Source organism: Populus nigra, chromosome 1, assembly GCF_951802175.1.
Source record: "Populus nigra chromosome 1, ddPopNigr1.1, whole genome shotgun sequence".
Classification (NCBI taxonomy): domain Eukaryota; kingdom Viridiplantae; phylum Streptophyta; class Magnoliopsida; order Malpighiales; family Salicaceae; genus Populus; species Populus nigra.
This window is the reverse complement of record NC_084852.1, coordinates 45,942,794-45,961,957: the sequence shown is the minus strand read 5'-3', so window position 1 is coordinate 45,961,957 and position 19,164 is coordinate 45,942,794. Positions and strand designations below refer to the sequence as shown.

At 34.8% G+C, this 19,164-nt stretch overlaps 3 protein-coding genes across 3 annotated transcripts; 2 read left to right on the top strand and 1 right to left on the bottom strand.

Annotated features, from left to right (window-relative positions):
• The first annotated feature begins 486 nt into the window (after positions 1 to 486).
• Positions 487 to 5,019, top strand: LOC133680888 (uncharacterized). Its single transcript, XM_062103912.1, has 11 exons — positions 487 to 655; positions 775 to 858; positions 1,248 to 1,337; positions 1,439 to 1,508; positions 1,586 to 1,684; positions 1,765 to 1,835; positions 1,955 to 2,062; positions 2,166 to 2,303; positions 3,093 to 3,198; positions 3,548 to 3,756; positions 4,644 to 5,019. Exons 1-11 carry the CDS (start codon positions 491 to 493, stop codon positions 4,710 to 4,712), a joined length of 1,209 nt encoding a protein of 402 aa, XP_061959896.1. The 5' UTR covers positions 487 to 490; the 3' UTR covers positions 4,713 to 5,019.
• Positions 5,020 to 6,269: 1,250 nt separating this feature from the next.
• LOC133680886 (protein disulfide isomerase pTAC5, chloroplastic) lies at positions 6,270 to 9,514 on the top strand. Its single transcript, XM_062103911.1, has 6 exons — positions 6,270 to 6,960; positions 7,195 to 7,290; positions 7,501 to 7,638; positions 8,313 to 8,556; positions 9,165 to 9,202; positions 9,291 to 9,514. The coding sequence occupies exons 1-6, from the start codon at positions 6,382 to 6,384 to the stop codon at positions 9,384 to 9,386; spliced, it is 1,191 nt and encodes a 396-aa protein (XP_061959895.1). The 5' UTR covers positions 6,270 to 6,381; the 3' UTR covers positions 9,387 to 9,514.
• Positions 9,515 to 9,561: 47 nt separating this feature from the next.
• LOC133680885 (glutathione reductase, chloroplastic-like) lies at positions 9,562 to 18,996 on the bottom strand. The gene is made up of 17 exons (XM_062103910.1): positions 18,838 to 18,996; positions 18,592 to 18,747; positions 18,033 to 18,097; positions 17,315 to 17,384; positions 16,684 to 16,755; positions 15,993 to 16,196; positions 14,384 to 14,457; positions 14,205 to 14,288; positions 13,651 to 13,738; positions 13,412 to 13,493; positions 12,630 to 12,703; positions 11,770 to 11,877; positions 11,570 to 11,634; positions 11,136 to 11,249; positions 10,470 to 10,569; positions 10,302 to 10,355; positions 9,562 to 9,990 (listed from the first exon to the last, which is right to left on the bottom strand). Exons 2-17 carry the CDS (start codon positions 18,736 to 18,738, stop codon positions 9,892 to 9,894), a joined length of 1,500 nt encoding a protein of 499 aa, XP_061959894.1. The 5' UTR covers positions 18,739 to 18,747; positions 18,838 to 18,996; the 3' UTR covers positions 9,562 to 9,891.
• Positions 18,997 to 19,164: the final 168 nt, after the last annotated feature.

The following is a 19,164-nucleotide window of genomic DNA, read 5'->3' as shown; positions in this document are numbered from 1 at the left end:
TATTTTTTTCTTTTTCTTATATATATATATATATATATATATATATATATATTTCAATTAATAGTCATTTTATGTGATTTTTTTATTTTTTTAAATTATTTTATGTGTATTTAATATTTAAAGAAATTATTATTATTCATCTATTATTTTTTTAATGTTTTATATAAATGAATTTTTTAAAAAATATTTATTTTTAGATAATACTTCTAATATTGTGTATCATTGCATAATATTTTTTATTTTATTTTATTAATTTAATGTGTGTTTATTTTTATTATCATTTGATGCTATCTCTTGATTTTTTTATTTTTATTTTTTTATAATTAATTTTTATTTATTTATTTACATAGATAATTTTTAATTTATTTAATTAAATTAAATATATTTTTCTTAACTTACAATCTTACATATAGAAAAAGCTTGGTTGTTCATTTTTTTTATTGGAAGAAAAAATACATGACCCGCAGCGGAGTGCGTGTCAAAGTGATTAATGAAATTTCCGCTGCGGGTCAAAGTGATTAATGAAATTTCGAGGCGTCCTCTCTCCTTTCCTGATACCACAGATCTCTCCTCTCTCTCTGGACAAATGGATTTCCAAATACGCAGCGTTTTGCATCTGTTCGTCATCTTCTCTCTTTTCTTCTCAATAGCTGAGGTACATGCCTCTCTTTCTTCGTATATTTCTCAACACACATATCTGCAAACCAATCTATGCTCGATATGATCTGCTAATTTGTTACCGTTTGATTGATTTGATTAACCTGTCCCTTCCAGGCTGAGACTGCTGGCTCGGTTTTTTTCATCGATAGCCAGACTCGTCAATATCTGCGCACTCCATCACCAAACGATGTCGTCCAGGTTTTTGCCATTTCAATGCTTAATTTATACGCTTCTTCAATTCAAGCTGACCGATGCAGAATTTTGATGTGTAATTTATTGGATTTTATCGGTTAATAGAAATCCTAGGGAAGTTACTCAGTGTTCGTTGCTGTTACCTGAGATGATTTAAATTGGCATTAGAAATTTCTCAATTGAACTAGAAAAATCGCAACGATGAGTGTTTAAACTGCATTTCAATTTGCACAATTATACTAGTCACGATACCTTAAGGCGAGTCGATCCATCACCTTTTACACGTCTATTGTGTTTCATTGATGGTCTACTTCAATGTTGAACAATGATTTTGTTACTGCTTCTATTCATTAAGCACGAACGCTGCTGGAATGATTATATTTCTGCTTTTACAGTCCATGTCACTTCAAGAAGTTGGTGCTGCTGTGTCGGTCTTGCTTGGTTTTGCGCCATCGGATGCTCTTTCAGCTGCTAGTTCATTGAAGGTCATTTGAAATAACATGTAGTGCAGGCTTAAATTTGTATAGCTACAATTTTGTCCTGTGGAAATTGTTGGTTTTGATAAATTCTGTTTTCGCTTCTGCAGTTGAACGAGGTTCTCATGCCTACTCCATTTAACAGGCCTCGAGCTGTTTTCATGCTGGAAGTCACTGGAGGCGAGGGTCTCTTGGCTTGCTGTTGACTTGTTTTCTTTTGTTGACTTGATATTGAAGTGAATGATTTTGACACGCAGAAATCCCATCTGTGGCTGAACAAGCAAATGCCATGTTCAATGGTGCCTTCAAGAGTGAGATTGTTCTTGGTTCAGATAAGGCTGGCATTCAACTTCCAGGTACTTATGCTCTGTATGCTTTGAAGAATATGAAGATTGTTTCATTATTATGACTATTTATTTTACGAGGTTCGTTTCAGGTGAAGAGGTTTCAGTGGTTTCTCTAGATGAAGAGTTGGCAGACTTCACTGACAAGGAAATTAGTGATTTTGTAAGCCCTGACTTTGATTTACCCCCAGTTATTTCTTTTTTTCCCTGTGTTATTGATCTCTTCTTAGTCATTGATCATTTGGCTTGAATGTGTGACTTTGGCATTATGTGTTTGTTTAGGCATCTTGGTTGGGTGGATCATATGTTGTTGATCCCTTGGAAGCATGGAATGGAGAGTTAGCAATCCCACTGGCTAGTGGTGCCACTACAAGTTTTCATATGTCTAAGGTCTTTTATTATTATTATTTATAACCTTTTGTATTTTAAATTGAACCATTCATTTTATAAATTTCGGATTTTTATTAGAAGGTTGGATTTTGATTGTTTGCAGAAAGCAAACAGGGAGTTTATAGCAAGTCTTCTAGCTCTGTTCCGCAATAGTAGAAGAGCAATAGAGATGCATGAAGATTTGTCGCAGAGCACTCATCCACCTGCAGAGTTATTGAAGGGCTGTTTTGATGGTCTTAAGGTGACGATATCCATTTTTATTTCTTATGTAATATTTTGTGTATCATCTACTTCAGCATAGAATTTATGTAGTAGGGAAGGAGAAAAATAAAAACTCCTGGTGTATTGGTCCTTGACTCATCAAAGCGGGACTCACCTTGATAACTACCCATGGATCCCACACTTATGTGAGTGGGGGAGTGATCGGGAGTATCTAATAATCTCTCGTAGGAAAGAGCATATAAAGTCTCTGAATACAAACAAACAGCTTCTAATTTTGGTTCATGGTTTTTCTTTTTTTTCAATTTTTATTTTGACAACAATGGTTTTTATTGCAATTAACTTTAGGAAACTATATCACAACGATCATCTTATTTAACTGGTGTGTGAATTTGTGGAAAAAAGGAAGCAATGGTGGAATTGTGAAGTAAGCCTGCTAATTCTTGAGGTTGAGAGAAAAATCAATACTTCCTTTTCGGTCGGCTTCACCCTTTGGTTCTAGAGGGTTTTCTGATAGAATCCTATATAGTGATTTGGGTGATATATAATGATCTTGATTGCATCCTTTCGAGTGTTTGTGAGTTGTCGGTTTTCACTGATTCATTTCTTCATTTAATGAAATCATATAGTTATAAAATTGATTGATTCTGTTATGGCTTATCATTTATTCAGTATTCGTACATTTTTTTTTGCGCCACATCGTCCAAGTTCAGAATGCAAAATGTTTCTGTTATTTTCTGCCCCAATCTTTCAAGAGAATATCCCAACTAGAAAGCAGTTAGCTCATGACTTATTTTATTTCACATCACAGGCTTTGGGAGAGCAATATGGACCCGAGGGTGCTGCACAGAAAGGGCTGGAGCTATTACTTACTACATTGTCCAAGATGTTTGATTCATTGCAAACAGCTTACAAAGGTTGGTTTTTTGGGTTTTTGGGAAATCATCAACACAATTTTAAGCTGTAATGTTGTAGTTTTCATGTAAATGATGGGTGAAAAGAGTAGTGACCTAGTGTTTTTTTTTAGTGCTTCCAATCATTTACCCAATTGTAGATGTCTTATTTTGGTTATATCAATGTCAAGGTCTTTAAATCGACAAAAAAGTAGAATTTAAGCTAGCTTTGCGGGTCTCTTGTAAATGTTTCTGCCCTATATTTGTGATGAAATTTTGCATTTTTTTTTTCCATTAGTAATTGTTGTTCCTTAGCATATTGCTGTACCTGAAAATTATGGTTGTATTACAATAACCAATGATAATTGGGCAGGTCAAATTGCCGGAGTAATCTTTTTTAACACCGCACCTGCATCAGAATCAGAAACAGTGCTGGATGTCATGCTGACTTCCCGGCCATCTGCACGTTGGTTGGAAGAAACAAAAACACCTAGCAATGGAACCATTGCAGAAGTGGCCTTGGTTAGAATGACCCTTGCTTGGATAACTGGAATTGTTCTTATCATTGCTACTCTTTTGGGGGTAAGATTATCTAACAACAAAAACCTTTCTCCTGTTTTTTCCCCTCTAATTAATTTAGGAACACTGCAAATGGAGCTAATTAACATCTCTAATGTGCTACTGTTCCCTATTCCCTACCCCTTTTTTTCTTTATCCATATTTTTTTGTAAGCAGAAAAAAAATCTTGATTGCTTACTGGTAAATTAATGAGACGCATTGCATGTGACATATAGGTTTGGAGAAGGAAAAGGAAGGGGGTGGGTTGAATAACTATCCTATCCTTGAACCTTTTTATAGAATAATCTAGACAAATGATCCATATTTTTTGTGACATTGCCGAGTTTAGGACTAAGATTCTGCACAGGGTTCCTGATTCCCAGCTCTTAGTAAGTTTTGTTGATAGAACTGTTATTCATCGTGTATCTGGACAAGCTATCAAAGAAAAGAATTATCCATGCCAATTTAAAACGGGCAGAATTTTTTTTTTTTTTTTCCAATTTCATTACTCAAATGCCTTTGCTAAATGTTTTCTTCACAAGTGAGCTTCAATTAATCCCTTCACTTAACAAGGAATACCTTTAAACATGATAGCTTGTATGAATCTCTTCAATCAATATATTTCATAGGCATACCCTTAAAAACAAGGGTTTCAGACAAACTTAATGGAAGGTTAACTTTCTGTACTCTCTTTTTGGATGAGATGACAGAAGAATACACATCTTAATTTGTAAATTCTGCAGTAAACTTGTAGTTTTTTTTATTTTTAAATTATCAGTGTTTGCATCTCAGAACAATTTGGTTGAGATTTCAGACCATACCGGGGACTCTTTTAACTTTTTTCTAGAAGTTCAATTCATTTTTGCTGCAATATAAAAACAATTTCTTGGTTAATCTTCTCATTGCCGCAGATCTACTATCTCCTCAATATGCCAATCACAAGGGACACCCTTCTCTACTCCAACGTCAAGCTTGACTAAGCTGAAAGGAGTCCGGTAGATCTTTTTACTGCCGAAGGGTACCATGGAGCCCACATTCAATGGGTTATTTGTAGATCTCTTGTCGTAAACCTATTCGTTGGTTGTTCTGTTGTCTTGAAGAGGTTGCTCTAGCGAATCAGATGCTTGCTTTCTAGGCGTCATTAGCTACATTGATCAAGGGACAAGGCTTACAAGAAAACCTGTTGGTTGATGCAAACTCCTTTCGTATACAGTAGGACAGTAACCTTTTTGGGGAGACAAAATGTGGAACAACAATCATTAATCAATCTTGTTTATTTATTTATTTTTCGTTGGTGAAGTTGTTTCTCATAGTGTGCATGCATGTATTTGTTGAATAAGAGGATGCTGGCATGAAAAAAAAAAAAAAAAAACTTTCATGGTTTAGATTTTGGTGTTTATAAAAAAAATATATTTAAAATTAAAATTTTTTTTTCATGCTAATGTAAAAAAGTAATTTTTAAAATTATTTTCATTGTTTAGGAGCAGTTTGAAATTGCGTGGCATTTTTAAAAAAAATAATTTTTTTATTTTATTTTTTTTTATTTTAAGAAATTAATTTAAATAAATATATTATTTTAATATCATTTAAAATGAAAAACAATTACTATTATATTTCTAAGTACTCTTCTAATCATGATAACTTTAGATTTACTGTTTAATCTTAATTCTATAAAAGAATTGACTCGTAACTAGTTAAGGCCAAGAAGAGCTTCAAATTAAGTTCATAAAATGTTGCTTTTTGTTGTTTTACTTATTTTCCTAGTTTATTTTACGTTTTAATTGTTTTTTATTTTACGTTTTAATTGTTTTTCAAACTTAGCTTTAGATTTTTTTAGTTGTGGTGGTTTTTATTTCTTTATAAACGGTTGATGTATTGTTTTTATTTTTGTTAATTATTGAATTACAAACTTTTAAAAAAGTATTGAAGTTTTGTATGCCTCGCTCTCCATAGCTTAAAACTGTAACCTTCAAATTTAGAAATTTTAATTTTTTATTTAAAATCATTATTTTTATTTTTTTTCATGCTAATGTAAAAAAGTAATTTTTAAAAAGCTTTCATAGTTTAGGAGTAGTTCGAAATATGTTTCTAAAAAATTTTAATTTTTTTTTTAAATTAAAATTTTTTATTTTTTATCATATTAATGTAAAAAATTAAAATTTTAAAAATATTATTATAATATATTTTTAAACAAAAAAAATTGATATTATATTTCTAATTACTCCTTTAATCATGGTAACTTTGAAGCCATGATGAAATAAAACTCAACTCGGATAAACTGGTGGAAAGACTGATGGGTTACTGACCGAGCTTAGCAATTACGATTGTTTTAGCAATACTGTAAATATTATGTTTCACAGTCTGAAGAATTTTTAATGGGCTTGGGGCTTGAGGCCCAAGTTGATAGGAAACAATGTTCCTAATTCCCAGACAGAAAATATAAAAGCCGAGAAAGTGTAAACTGTAAATAAAAAAAGATATTATTTTTATCTTCCCGCCAGCCAGCTGTTGTTATTCTGATTCAATCGTGTGGTTCAAAGTTCAAACTCTGAAGAAGCAGCAAAAAAATCTTCTTTGCAGTGCGGCTTCTTCTTTCTCTCCTTTCCATTTTATTTTATTTTATATCCCAAAAATCTAATAATAATAATAATGATGAGAATGTCTTCTTCTAGTTTTCCCCTCTCTCTAAATCCTAAACCTTTTCATCCCCACAAGCAATCTCACAGCACACTCTCTCCACTCCAATTCTCCAAACACACAACAGTACTACCACTCTCGCGCTCTACTCTTTCAAAACCTCATTACATCTGCTTCTCTTCTAATCCAGACCGAGAGGAATCCCTGTGGCTCCGAGAGGAACAGCGGTGGCTACGTGAAGAGGAAAGGTGGCTCCGTGAAGAGAAGCGTTGGAGCCGCGACAGAGAATCGCTCCTCACTCAAATACAATCCTTAAAGCTTCAAATCGAAGCACTAGAGAATCGAATCTCAGTCCTTCAAGGAGGAGAGGATACGGTAGCTAAAGTAGGGTTGTTACTGCAGGTTTTGAAAGACAAGAATAATAACAATTTGATTGCAGAGAGTGGGTCCAGTGCGAGACCTCTTGTGTTGGAGGAGAATGTGGTGGAAGAACAGAAGGAAGTGATTGATAGGGTTTTGGAGGAGAAGAAGGAGAAGGAGAGGAAAACCCTAAGGAAAGGAAGCGAAGGAGAACAAGTAAAAGAGATGCAGGTCTGACTCTACTCTCTATTTTACTAACTAAATTTCATTTCTTCTTCTATTATTATTATTATTATTATTAGGCTTGGAGAACAATGTGTACTACTTGAATTGTTTATCAAATACATGATATGAGTGCTGCTTTTTACATATATATATTTTTCTTTAATAGTTGTTGCAGTGGTGATATTCGAAGCTTGTGTGTTGTATTTTGATATATTTCGTACCTTTTTCTGATTGTTACAGGACGCTTTGCAAAAATTGGGATTTTACTCAGGGGAAGAAGACATGGAATATTCTAGCTTCTCAAGTGGGACTGAACGTGCTGTGAAGACCTGGCAAGTAAGTTTTTAGATTTCCATCTTGTGGTAAGAAATAAATGTCACGCGGGTTGATTATATCATTCCCTCGTACATGGAAATGGTACATGCATGCATATGCACATGCCGTTTTCTCTAAAATCCTGGTAGTCTCTTAGCTTGTGGCTAATAGTTTAAGTGGATAGTTCGATTGATCAGTTTTTAATAGATAACATATGATCTTGCTTGACAGGCATCTTTAGGTGCCTCTGAAGATGGAATAATGACTACAGAGCTCCTCAAAAGGTTATATATGGAGCAACATATTGATGCTCCGATTTCAAGTATTAGCGAAACTCAAAAGGGAAGCGCTCAAACTGTTCCAGCAGAGGTACATGCAGATTATGATATTTTTAGCAATAGAATAATCGGGACTGATATTGTATAAAAGTTGTGCTTAGTTTCTGTTTCAAATGCATCATCCCCTTGATTTTCATTTGAATGGGTGACTGTGAGGACAGGAAATACTCTAGTCTTGTTTCTGAAAAACACAAACACTGGCTCTCTTTCTAGTTTTTTAATCAGAAATCTGAAAGTAATGTCTTGCTTTCAAAAATTCATAAGCGTTCCATGTTGGAGTTACACTGTTGAAGTAGCCAGGTCAAACTAAAGTCCTTGTTTCTAGCACTATGCTTGTAACCATACTGAATAAAGGGTGGAAATGCCATGTATAAGCTCTTATTGTGATATTCTCACAATACTGAATGCTTACTTGTTAGTCCTATATAGCGTACAATTTTGTACTTGTAATCTATCGTTGTTTAATGGGTTGTTAGTAAATAACTCGAGTGTATGTGTGCTGATGGATGCATATCCCAGTAAATTTGTCTCTTTGCACAGATGCTTTCGGCAATGATAGCATGCTTGGAATTTTGATGAGCAGAATATTTATTGTTTTAGATGTCATTCCAAGTGATCCCTGGTTAGCAAGAACACTGAGAATACATGCATTGAGATTGTGAAATTTCAAAATATGCTGCTGACTTCAAATCCACTGTACATTAGGAAGGTGCCGATGGAGCTGCTGTTACGTCTGTAACAGAAATCTCAGAAATACATCAGAAAGTTCTGAAAGAAGGAGTAACAGAAGTTGAGGAATCACATCATAGAGTATTTCTTCTGGGGGAGAATCGTTGGGAAGAACCTTCTAGACTTAATGGCAGAAAGAAACAAGTTAGTGGGAGCAAAACGAAGGATTCCACAAAACAGTGCCTTACATGTCGTGGGGAGGGTCGTTTGTTGTGCACAGGTAAATTGGTTGCCACTACCTGGATTGGACATCCATATTTATGAATAAAGTATCGTTTTTTCTGATTGTATTTAAAAGCTTCTTATTAACCAGGCATGACGGACTGAAATCAGATTTCTCCTGTTTATTGCTTTTGTCCGTAGCTGAGAATACCTAATATATTAAAATACATTCAAGGGACAAAAAAATAGTTTAACCGGCTGGCTATTGATATATAGTAGCATTCCTCACTGCCTGATTTGGTTAGATATCCCACTGCCTGCAAATACAGCAGCCTGGGCTCTGGAAATGGTTTTAGATTTTCTGGCAATGTAATGGCAGCAAAATTGGCAGCTGGTGCAACCATTAATCAATTTAACCTTTTAGCCTTACTCTCTTATTTTCAAGGTATCTGAACATCCAAAGTACAAGCATGTTTTTCTAATCAAATATTGACAATTATGTCACCGAGGAAGCTCTTAGAAGTTTACCCATGCTTGCCATTTGACCTAAAATGATGCAGTTTGCAGTTCGCCTTTTGCAGCCACGATGATCATTAGGAACCTAACAGTAGTTCTGGTATTGCGCAATCTCATGCTTTGTTGCTTATTAGTGATTTTCTGTTGCAGAATGTGATGGTACTGGTGAGCCGAACATAGAGCCACAGGTACGAAAATTTCACATACACACGTCCTTTATATTTTTCATTACTATTTTCCATTTCAACATCCTCACAATCAAAATCTATGCCGCAGTTTTTGGAATGGGTTGATGAAGGAGCAAATTGTCCTTACTGTGAAGGGCAAGGGTATACAATATGTGATGTGTGTGCAGGAAAAACAACAATTTAGGTACAGCGGAGACTTTTTTTTGATATATCTGTATACAAGCAGGTCTTAATCTTACATGCAGCAAGAGCCTTGTATTATAGATCCAGGATACAACATCCATAATCGACATCAACAAATTCTTTAAGCAAGCAGCTGTTACAGCCTGCCTCATGAACATTAAACAATGCACAATAACTTTTCACAAAACCATAAAAAGGCGCATGCCATATTTAATAAGAGATAAAAAAAGTCAAATAGTCCACATTGGTTCTAAGATAGTATTCGTCCACCACTGAAAGGTAACATCTAATTACTTAGGTGAAAAAAAAGAAACAATAGTTTCCATAGAAGCATCTGAACTGCCAGGCATACAATACTATATCATGACGCGAACTTTTATTGGGTTGACAAGTCGTATCCTCGCCCTAATTGCCTCTATTTCTTGCACTTGCTAACATGAAATAGTTTCCGATGACCACGAAAAAGCAGAATTCATTTTTGGATTTTCTTTTTCTGCTGATGTTTTTCACGGATTTGTTGTCTTTGGTTTGCCACCAGCAGTAACGCGTCTAGTCACTGAACGCATGGTCACAAATTCCTCAGCAGCAGAAGGGTGTATTCCCACCTGTGGGAAACAAACGAAAAAACCTCCTCAGTAATACACAATCGAAAATGGGGGAACGGCCAGTTATTGTTTGCCACGTCACCAGCTGAACACATGCCACCGTAAAGAACTTAATACATGAAAATAAAAATCTAGAAGTTTAAAGATGGCATCCCTTCTACGTTCATTAAATGAGGTAATTACGGGGGAGAGGTGGCAATATAAGAACATGGTCGTTATAAGAGCCTGACAAGGGGATGTTAGGAATGGAAAGAATCACTTAACATCCTTATGTCTAGCCCCTCTCTCAAGGAAAGTTACTTGGTACTTACAGTACTGTCAAATTGTTGCTTTGTTGCTCCACACTTCAGCGCAACAGCAATACCCTGAGAAGATGATAACCAAGAAACAATGATCAGCACATGCATGAATAACAAAAAGTACACGGGGGCAGAAAACGTCAGGATGGGTATGGCTAACGAATCAGAAAATATACACACCTGCATGATTTCAGGTGCATCTGGCCCAAACATGGAAGCTCCAAGAACCTTATCCGTCTCAGCATCAACAACAAGCTTCATTACCGTCTTCTCTTGTCGTCTAGAAACAAAGATAAGAACATGCGTATTAAACTGAAAAGCACACAGATGTTTTAAGCACCAAAAGCCTGGGGATGCATAAGACACAGATCCCGCCTCACCAAATTAGAGTAAAACGAGGCAGGTGCTCAAATACTACCCCACTGATCAGAGAGAACATCCCAATCCATATATTCCCAAGGCTTTGATGATTTTATCATGTCCTTCATCTTTGTTCATAAACATAACTCAATCCTAAAAAACTCCTTTCCAGACCAGAGAAATTCAGTTTAAAAGCAACAGTAAATTTTGGTTTCATGACAAAAGAATGACTATTATCAAAAAGTAAGTGAGGATGTTCAAAGTCTATCTGATTTAGGGGATTTAAGTTATAGGCGCAGCAAATGTCCAAGACCTCTTGAGAGATATTCTCTACCCGGCCAGTATAAGTTTACAAATGTTGTGTTTTGACCTCTTATTTATTTGTCATTTTGTGAGTGATGTTCTCAAGAATTCCATAATGCTATATGTTTGTTTGTAATAATACAGACCTATTTAGCAAATAAGATTTCAAATTTCAGCACATACCCAGAGATAGTATTCTTCATAGGGTTGAAAGTCGAAGTGAACACCAATACATCACCATTTGCTTGCTCTAACGCCTGCTCCTCACTGAGGCCCACCACAGAGAGAGGAGGTATGCTGCAGATTACCAAATATCACAAGTTACCAATGAAGAAAGATGAACACAAGCACTAGATTTTCTATTAAGCTTAAACTTCTACATTTAAGGTGTAAGACTTAGCTGCATTGAACAGCAGAATGATGTTACTTGTGTTAATGAGCTAAACTTCTACAATTCAAGGCGAGGGTTAATGAGTTTCGATTTTAAAATCTTTCAATAACCACTATATTTCTTATCGATGATGGTATTTTCATTTAACTGAAAAAGCTACTAGCATAATACAAAAATGATATTGTGGAAGAAAATGAACAGTCCAAGCAAATCAAACAGCAGATACCTAAATACAGCACATGGTATGTGATTGTAGTCTGGTTTGGTAGGTTGCCCCGCAAAAACAGTTTTCTGCATGCAATACATCAGAAACAGATCCACTGAAAATCAAATGAATTGCAAGATTGCCAAAAAGGGAGGGAGGAGGAGCAAAAAAAAATTGATATGAATATGAAGAAACGAAAGCAGATCACAAGAAACACATACTGCAAAGCATGTTCCCTCCATTAAGGCCACAGGAGTCAGATTCATTCGGTTTGTGACATCACCAACAGCCCATATGCTAGGTATGTTTGTGCAAGAGTATTCGTCAACCTGATCAAGAAAGTAGCAGGGACCCAGTCATTTTACATGACTTGTAGAAATGTGAACAAGATTTTCAGTGTAAATTGAAAATATAGTTTCTTTTACATGGTGGATAAAAAACAAGAAAATACCATAAAAAAAGAATAATAACAACAAAAACACAATAATAAAGAAAATGGTCAAGAAACAAAGCAAATATGGTCTCAACGGCTAGGTCTTTCAATACAGTCATAACAGAATATATTCTCTACATGGTCAGAAACCTAATGAAGGTCATGTGTTTTTAACCTTGCTGGTAATCAATGCCCTTTTGATCAATCAGATGCAACGTGGCATATACATGCACTTCCATAACTAGCCTCTTAGTTCACTTTCGTGTTTTATAGAACCCCACCCCATAACACAATGGCAGGGATCTCCAGAGACATCTTCTGACCAGGTTTAACCTTTTTACTCAAGATTTACGTTCTTCATACACAAACGCATCAATAGACAAAACTCGCCAAAAATTATCCTATATCAGCCAAACATGACGGAGTGTAAGGAAAAATTACTATAGAATAATAATTACACCTATATCAGGGATACAATAAAATTATCCCATATCCCACAACCAGCAGCATGCGTGATAAATACCCATCTACAAGGAAGTGAATGTAGAAAACAAAACGACTATAATAACACTGAAATTGGCATCTGCAGTTTGTGCACTAATAACATAATGCTCAATGATTAAAACAATGACAGCTGAAGTTACTGACCTTCACAGCTCCCGCATTATCAAGCTCAACGCCTAGAGCTTCCAAATTTAATCTCTTCGTATTGGGAGCTCTACCTGTAAAAATTGAGAGAAGAATATCAATAACTTCATCGTCATGAATAGTGAACAAATGTTTTTGACAAACAAACATTGGTGATTATGTTAACCAATAATAACAAATATATGTTAACCAATAATAACAAATATAAGAAAAGGCACCTTATATTTTTTTATTGAGGCTCCTAAAACCAATGCCTGTTACCTTAAATACCTGTACTTCAATGATTTTCAATTTGGAATGTTCATTCTAACATGGATACTTATTATCTTCTACACTACTATCATTTTAATCACTTCATGAGATACATAAATTATAAATTCAAATTCTCATTCCTGTTCTACAGTGACCCTATTGCATTCTGCTTTAGCAACCCAAAGTCTTGTAACGCTTCATAATATGCATCTTCAGTCCCCAAACATTCACATCACCATTTCACCAACATATCAATCCATGGTACTGGCAACACTGCTCTAGAAATGTGGACAAGTTTACCCTGAAAAATAGTAAAATACCAAATACTTCTACAAAGGATTTAAGTTCTCAGACAGAACGAACCTACCAAGTAAAAAACACATGTAAATTGCATTTTTACCCAACGATTACATTCTGGTTCATGCGGCTGCACAGACTGGAAATGGCAGTGCATGCTTTCTATTTACGATACAAGCTTAATAATGGAACTTCTTCACAATGTGTGTGATTTAAACAAGGATTGTTATTACCAGTGGCAAAAAGTACAACATCTGCCAGCAGCTCCTCTTTGTGATCGGTGTAAATTTTTATTCCCTCCTCTGTTTTAGTCAACTGTATTTACAATAAGGTTCATCATAAATAACATAGAACGGTCAAAACATAAACTGGAAAAAAAAGCAACAAGTTACAAAATTCAGGAAAAAAAAAAGCTGGAAACAAAAGCAATGCATGCCATAATGACACCAAATTCTAATAAAAGAGAGAGTACCTCTATCAAATTTGATCTTGGATGCAAATTAATTCCCCTGCCTTCTAGATTTCTCGCAACCACGGCCCTCATTTCATCATCAAAACCCCTGCACTAGATAGCTATCAGATATACTGGCAGGAGAAACACAACTGTGGTCTAGATTTCAAAATGCTTGGACCAAAAATGCCACACGACTCCTTAGTGACAATGTGTGACAGATGGCAAATTAAAATTACCACTTTAATAGCATAATACAAAACAGCAGTAACATACTTGGATGTCAATCGCCACTTAAACTATGAAACACCAAAATTTGCTAGATTACAAGTTCCAATCCTAACCAATATAGAAGGGAAAAATGTGAAGGCTGCTGTGGACAAGTTAAAACTCAAACTATTCTGGCCAGGAGTTTTTCAGACCAGGAAGTAATCATCAAGAAAACATTAAAAGAGTAACCCCAGTTGATAACATATTCTTTACACAGTTTACTTGCAAACACACATTGTGTGTGCTAATAAATGACGCCAACTCGGTCATTCAGAAAAAACAAACATTAAGGCCTTAATCATAACCTTAATGGAAGTTCCTTTCTGAAAAATAGATCCACAGTAGCACCCATGCCACGCCATATTGAAGCAAACTCAACAGCAATGTACCTGAGCAAGAAAAAAAATATTTATCCAAAATCATGCACATGCTAGAACATGTGCAAATAAAACACATGGATAGCAAAGCCTTCTGGAGAGTTTACCCCCCACCAAACACCACTGCACGCTTAGGCAAATCTTCCAAACTCAATGCCTCGTCAGAAGTTATGGCCAGCTCCTAAATAATCAAAAAGTAACAACAAATAAGGTAAGCACGCAAGAAAAAGAAAAACAGCTCCAACAAAAAGCTATCTACACCACAGACATAACTTGAACCCAGTGAAAAATTTCAAGCAAATTAAATTCAACTAGGTAATTCCAGCAGTAATTGCAATCAAGAATCAACTATGTGATTGAAAGATGAGCACCATGCACCTGAATGGATAAACTACGGGCAGCCTTAAAAGTGTAGTGTTTAGAAAACAATTGAACTGAAAAAGCTAACGATGGCTTAAGCAGCACCACAATGGGAACACATGGATCATTAAACAGAAGTTTACATTGAAACAGAAAACCAAAAACTGAGAAGTAAAAAGTAAAAAGTAAAATTCCACAGCCCAACACATGACAATCTCTTGGACTGCCATATGTTGGAAAACATATATTATTTTACATATATACTTGATATCAAAATAATGAAGCATAATTAAATGTAAGTTTGCTTTGCAAAAGATTATGGCAAAGCAAAAGATTTTCATTGACTAAAAAAATAAAAAGCAATCAATGCTATCCACATGGTGGCTTGAGAGACTGACGAGTTGAGCAGGAAGAAATTTTTGTTCAAATAAAAATATGAAACAAGGTTGTAAGATTCATGACCAATTATTATTCAGGCACATGTTACAATCGATAAGGTGCACTATCACATGCTGATATAATAAATAGCAATTAGTGCACATGCTCATATAATAAATAGCAATAATGCTTTCTTTTCTAGTTGAAACAAAAGATGACATTTAGGAAAGAATTTCAATAAGAAGAATGCTGCCCCATTACATGCATACACATCATATTTATTAATTTTCTATTAGCAAATCCATGTCATACTGAAGTTGCATCTCAGTGCAACTACAAGTCTACAATAAATCTTATCAAAGAAAATAACGAACACAAACTTGTAATTTTCAGGCATGCATCTACATGTGGGAACAATACAGAGAAATTTGTAAATATAAACAAGTGTGTTTCTCAATGGTGTTCACTAGTCCAATTTTCCCCAGCCAACATACTTCTTTTACACTGCCTATAAACATCAGCCTAAGTTTATCTGTATGTTCTATATAGCAATCCTTCAATTTAATCATCCAGAGAAACCTATTAGTCACTACCTTTTACTAGTTTGACAAGTCAAGATAAAAAGAAATGGCACACATCAAATACGTAGGTTATTCTCTGTCAAGTACAATTTTATTTTTTTACCAGATCCGCCTGGTATGCTAGTTTAGCTAAAACTACTAGTTATGATCCTTAGAGCTTTAGTAATCAAAAGGAAATTTGAATTCTTAAAACATTTTACCCAAGAAGACAGGACAAGAGATAACTTAAAACATTTTACCTATATTAAATTCATAATCAGAAAACAACAGCTCTTCAATAGCACATAACAGACAACAAGGATATTGACTGTTAAATGACTTAAGGTTTCGGATGCACAATGACACAGTATACCCATCAGAGATTCTTGATCATTCAAGAAGAAACCACAAAACTAACCTGCCCAGGAATAGCCGGACGTTGAGCCCTACTGCCAGTTGCAATCAGTATGTGCTTTGCTGAGTACCTCAATTTAGTCCCATCTAGTTGAGTCACCTCAACTTCATTAGGACCAATAATCTTTCCCTCTCCTTCATACAGTTTAACCCCAGCATTAGATAGTAACCTCTTGTAAATTCCATTTAACCTGATTATTTCATCCGTCTGCAATTTTGACCAGCAGATAGATGAAACAATATAATCACAATCATGAACTGTTTCTATTCTAGGTTATGGCAAGACAAAGCCAAAAAAAAGTACCAAGAATTTCTGAAAGAAAAATAATCTTAAACAATGGACAAATGGAATCTAAATGCTCGAAGAAATAGATTTCTCCTTCAAAGTTAACAATATTTGAATTGAAGGATAAGAAGTAAAATGCAGAGTGGTCAATCACTTCATCTTTTTCCCTTTTTCAGGCGTACAAGGATGAGGTTGAAGGAAAAAAATCCAGCTTGACCTCTTTTCACACCCTCCAAAAAAAAAGGTAGACCAAGAAATGGAATAAAGGATGAACTTTCCTTCAGAAAAAATCATTTTTTCCTTTGAGTTGCTTGCAAAAAGATATTGTGAATAGCACCAGAAAGGGTGTCTCATGTAAGATCATGGCAAACATTATAAAGATGAAGAGAAAATTCAAAGGGCCACCCACCTTTTTCTGCAACAGTTTTTTCCAGTTAAAGTCCAATTTCTCGTTCACTTCCCAACCGTAATTCCTGGCATCCTACAAAACCAAACCCCTCCATTCATGAAACCAAATACCATTTAATACAGCTCACCTCACCCAAAAAGACAATAAAGGAAAATTACATCCAAGAAAATTTCCCCACAACCACGCAGATCCCCACATATATTAAAGTCTGCATTTGGCAGAAAAATTCATAGGATATGACATGGCAGCGTCAGACAAATCAAACATGTCCACTACTCAAATTTCTATACTAAGCATTATGCTTTACTTTACACATGCATCCTTGCTTTACAGAACAAAAAAAATACAAGTATCATTGACCATTCAAACAATTTCAAATGTGAGACATCAAATTTCAGTTTAAGTAGAACTTAATGTTTCTGAAATTGATCAATTTCAGAAATGTTTAACAATAGAAGCACACAGTCCAATGTCCACATGCTCTCAGATAATCACATTCCACACAGAAGGTTCTAAATTTGTCATGAACGTTCTCTTCACTCCCATCTTTGCAACTTGAAAAAACTACAAGATGGCCACTAACACATTAAGTAAATTGATCATTTCATTCTGGTATGTATCCTGTTCTCACCTCAATTTCACCTCCAAAATTGGCTCCATAAACTAAAATCTTCTTTGGAACACAACCACGAATAACACACCTACAAAACCAAATGAAGACAAACCATTGATTTTAAGTTAGGTTTCAACATTTCAGTCAATTCACATTCAATGGTAGTCATCCCTAACATGAAATAAAAACAAACTCAAAAGTCACAATTCTTGAAGTTCTCAATAATAACAAGAAACTTCCTTTACCATCATAGTGGAAAATCAAGAGCATGTCTCACCATTCAAAACTCATCAAATGTACATCAATTGGCCAGGAAAGTAAGAATTCAGCAATTCTAGTTAGAGATCATGTCAGCAAAAGCTAGTGTGTCATTGCTTAATATTGTTAACTTGTAACTACGATGCCAACCAAATCTCTTATTTAGTCAAACAAATGACCCTATAGGTAACATTCCATTAAAGGTCATTCAATGTTAAAAGCAGTTTTCCTTTGTTAAATTATTCTGGAGTTAACTCAAATAACTGTTAAAAGAACTCAACTAAACCATAAATAATAAACATCTCAGCATTATGCCACTGCCAGATAAATCTCCCCCCAAAAAAGGAGATAAAACAGAAGCACACAGCACCAGATGTTGTTTAGCTCCCACTTGAATTAAAACATAGTAAATCTTAAACAGGACAACAACAGGGATAGTTTGCTAAGAAGGCAAAATTAAGAGCTCAAATGGACTTACGTTCCACCAACCCCTCCAATTACTTCTGAGCTGATAGGATGGAATGGAAGTTCACAAATTCCAACCTTGAAACACAATGTTGGATATCATTAGTGAGCAGTTAACCATCATGCTTTCACAGAAAAGGGAATTGTTAACATCACTGAAAGCTAAAGTTTCTCACTTAACAAGAAAAAAGAACTTGCTAAATCAGTTTGACACAAAGTTTCCCGAGTGAATCCAAACAAGTCGATATTATGTTAATTCCATCAATCAAGCAACAGAATTAATTATTTGTTCTCACAAGATCAAAAACAACTCCTTCTTTACAACAAAAAAAATCATAAACCCGATGAACAAAAACCCACCAAGCTAGTTTCTTCTATCCTCTGATAAAGTGACCATAAAACAATTAACACTATAGTATATCCATATCGTTGAACTTCATTATACTATATTCGCAAAAAAAAAAAAAAAAATTAACACGAATTTTCCCAAACCCCATCAAAAACCCATGAAAGGTTTTCTTCGATTATTTTTTTTTTTTAATATCCTCAATATCAGGAACACGATAGTATACCTTAGCTCCATAATTAGCAGAAAACCTAGCAGCACGAACACCACCACTCCCAGCTCCAATGACAAACAAATCAAAATCAAAGTGGGCCTCTTCTTCTACTTGGTTAGTTTGGTTCACCTCCCCATCAATAAGCATCTTTCTTGCCATGATTGTTAACTGAATCCACACAAAAAATAATTAAATAAATAAATAAGAACCAGATCAACACTATTTTTTTAAATTATAAGAAATTACAAAGTCACTTACTTTAAATGGCAATAACAAAGTTTATTACAAAGGCACTTATTTAAGTCCTAAACTAAACTACACTGGTCCCTGAAATTAAAGAGCTATGCCACTTAAAACCAGCCAAAACTACAATTTAATTAGAGAGAGAGAGAGAGGAATCCAACCTAAAGTGAAATATATATATATATATATATATATATATATATATATATATATATATATATATATAAAGCGGAAAGGAAGTCAATAAATATAATTTTTTAATTAGTTTCGCCTCTCTTCTGCTGCTTTTCTGTCGTTTAGTATGTTATTTTAGAGTAGGGTAAAAATTGTTTTTTAAAATTT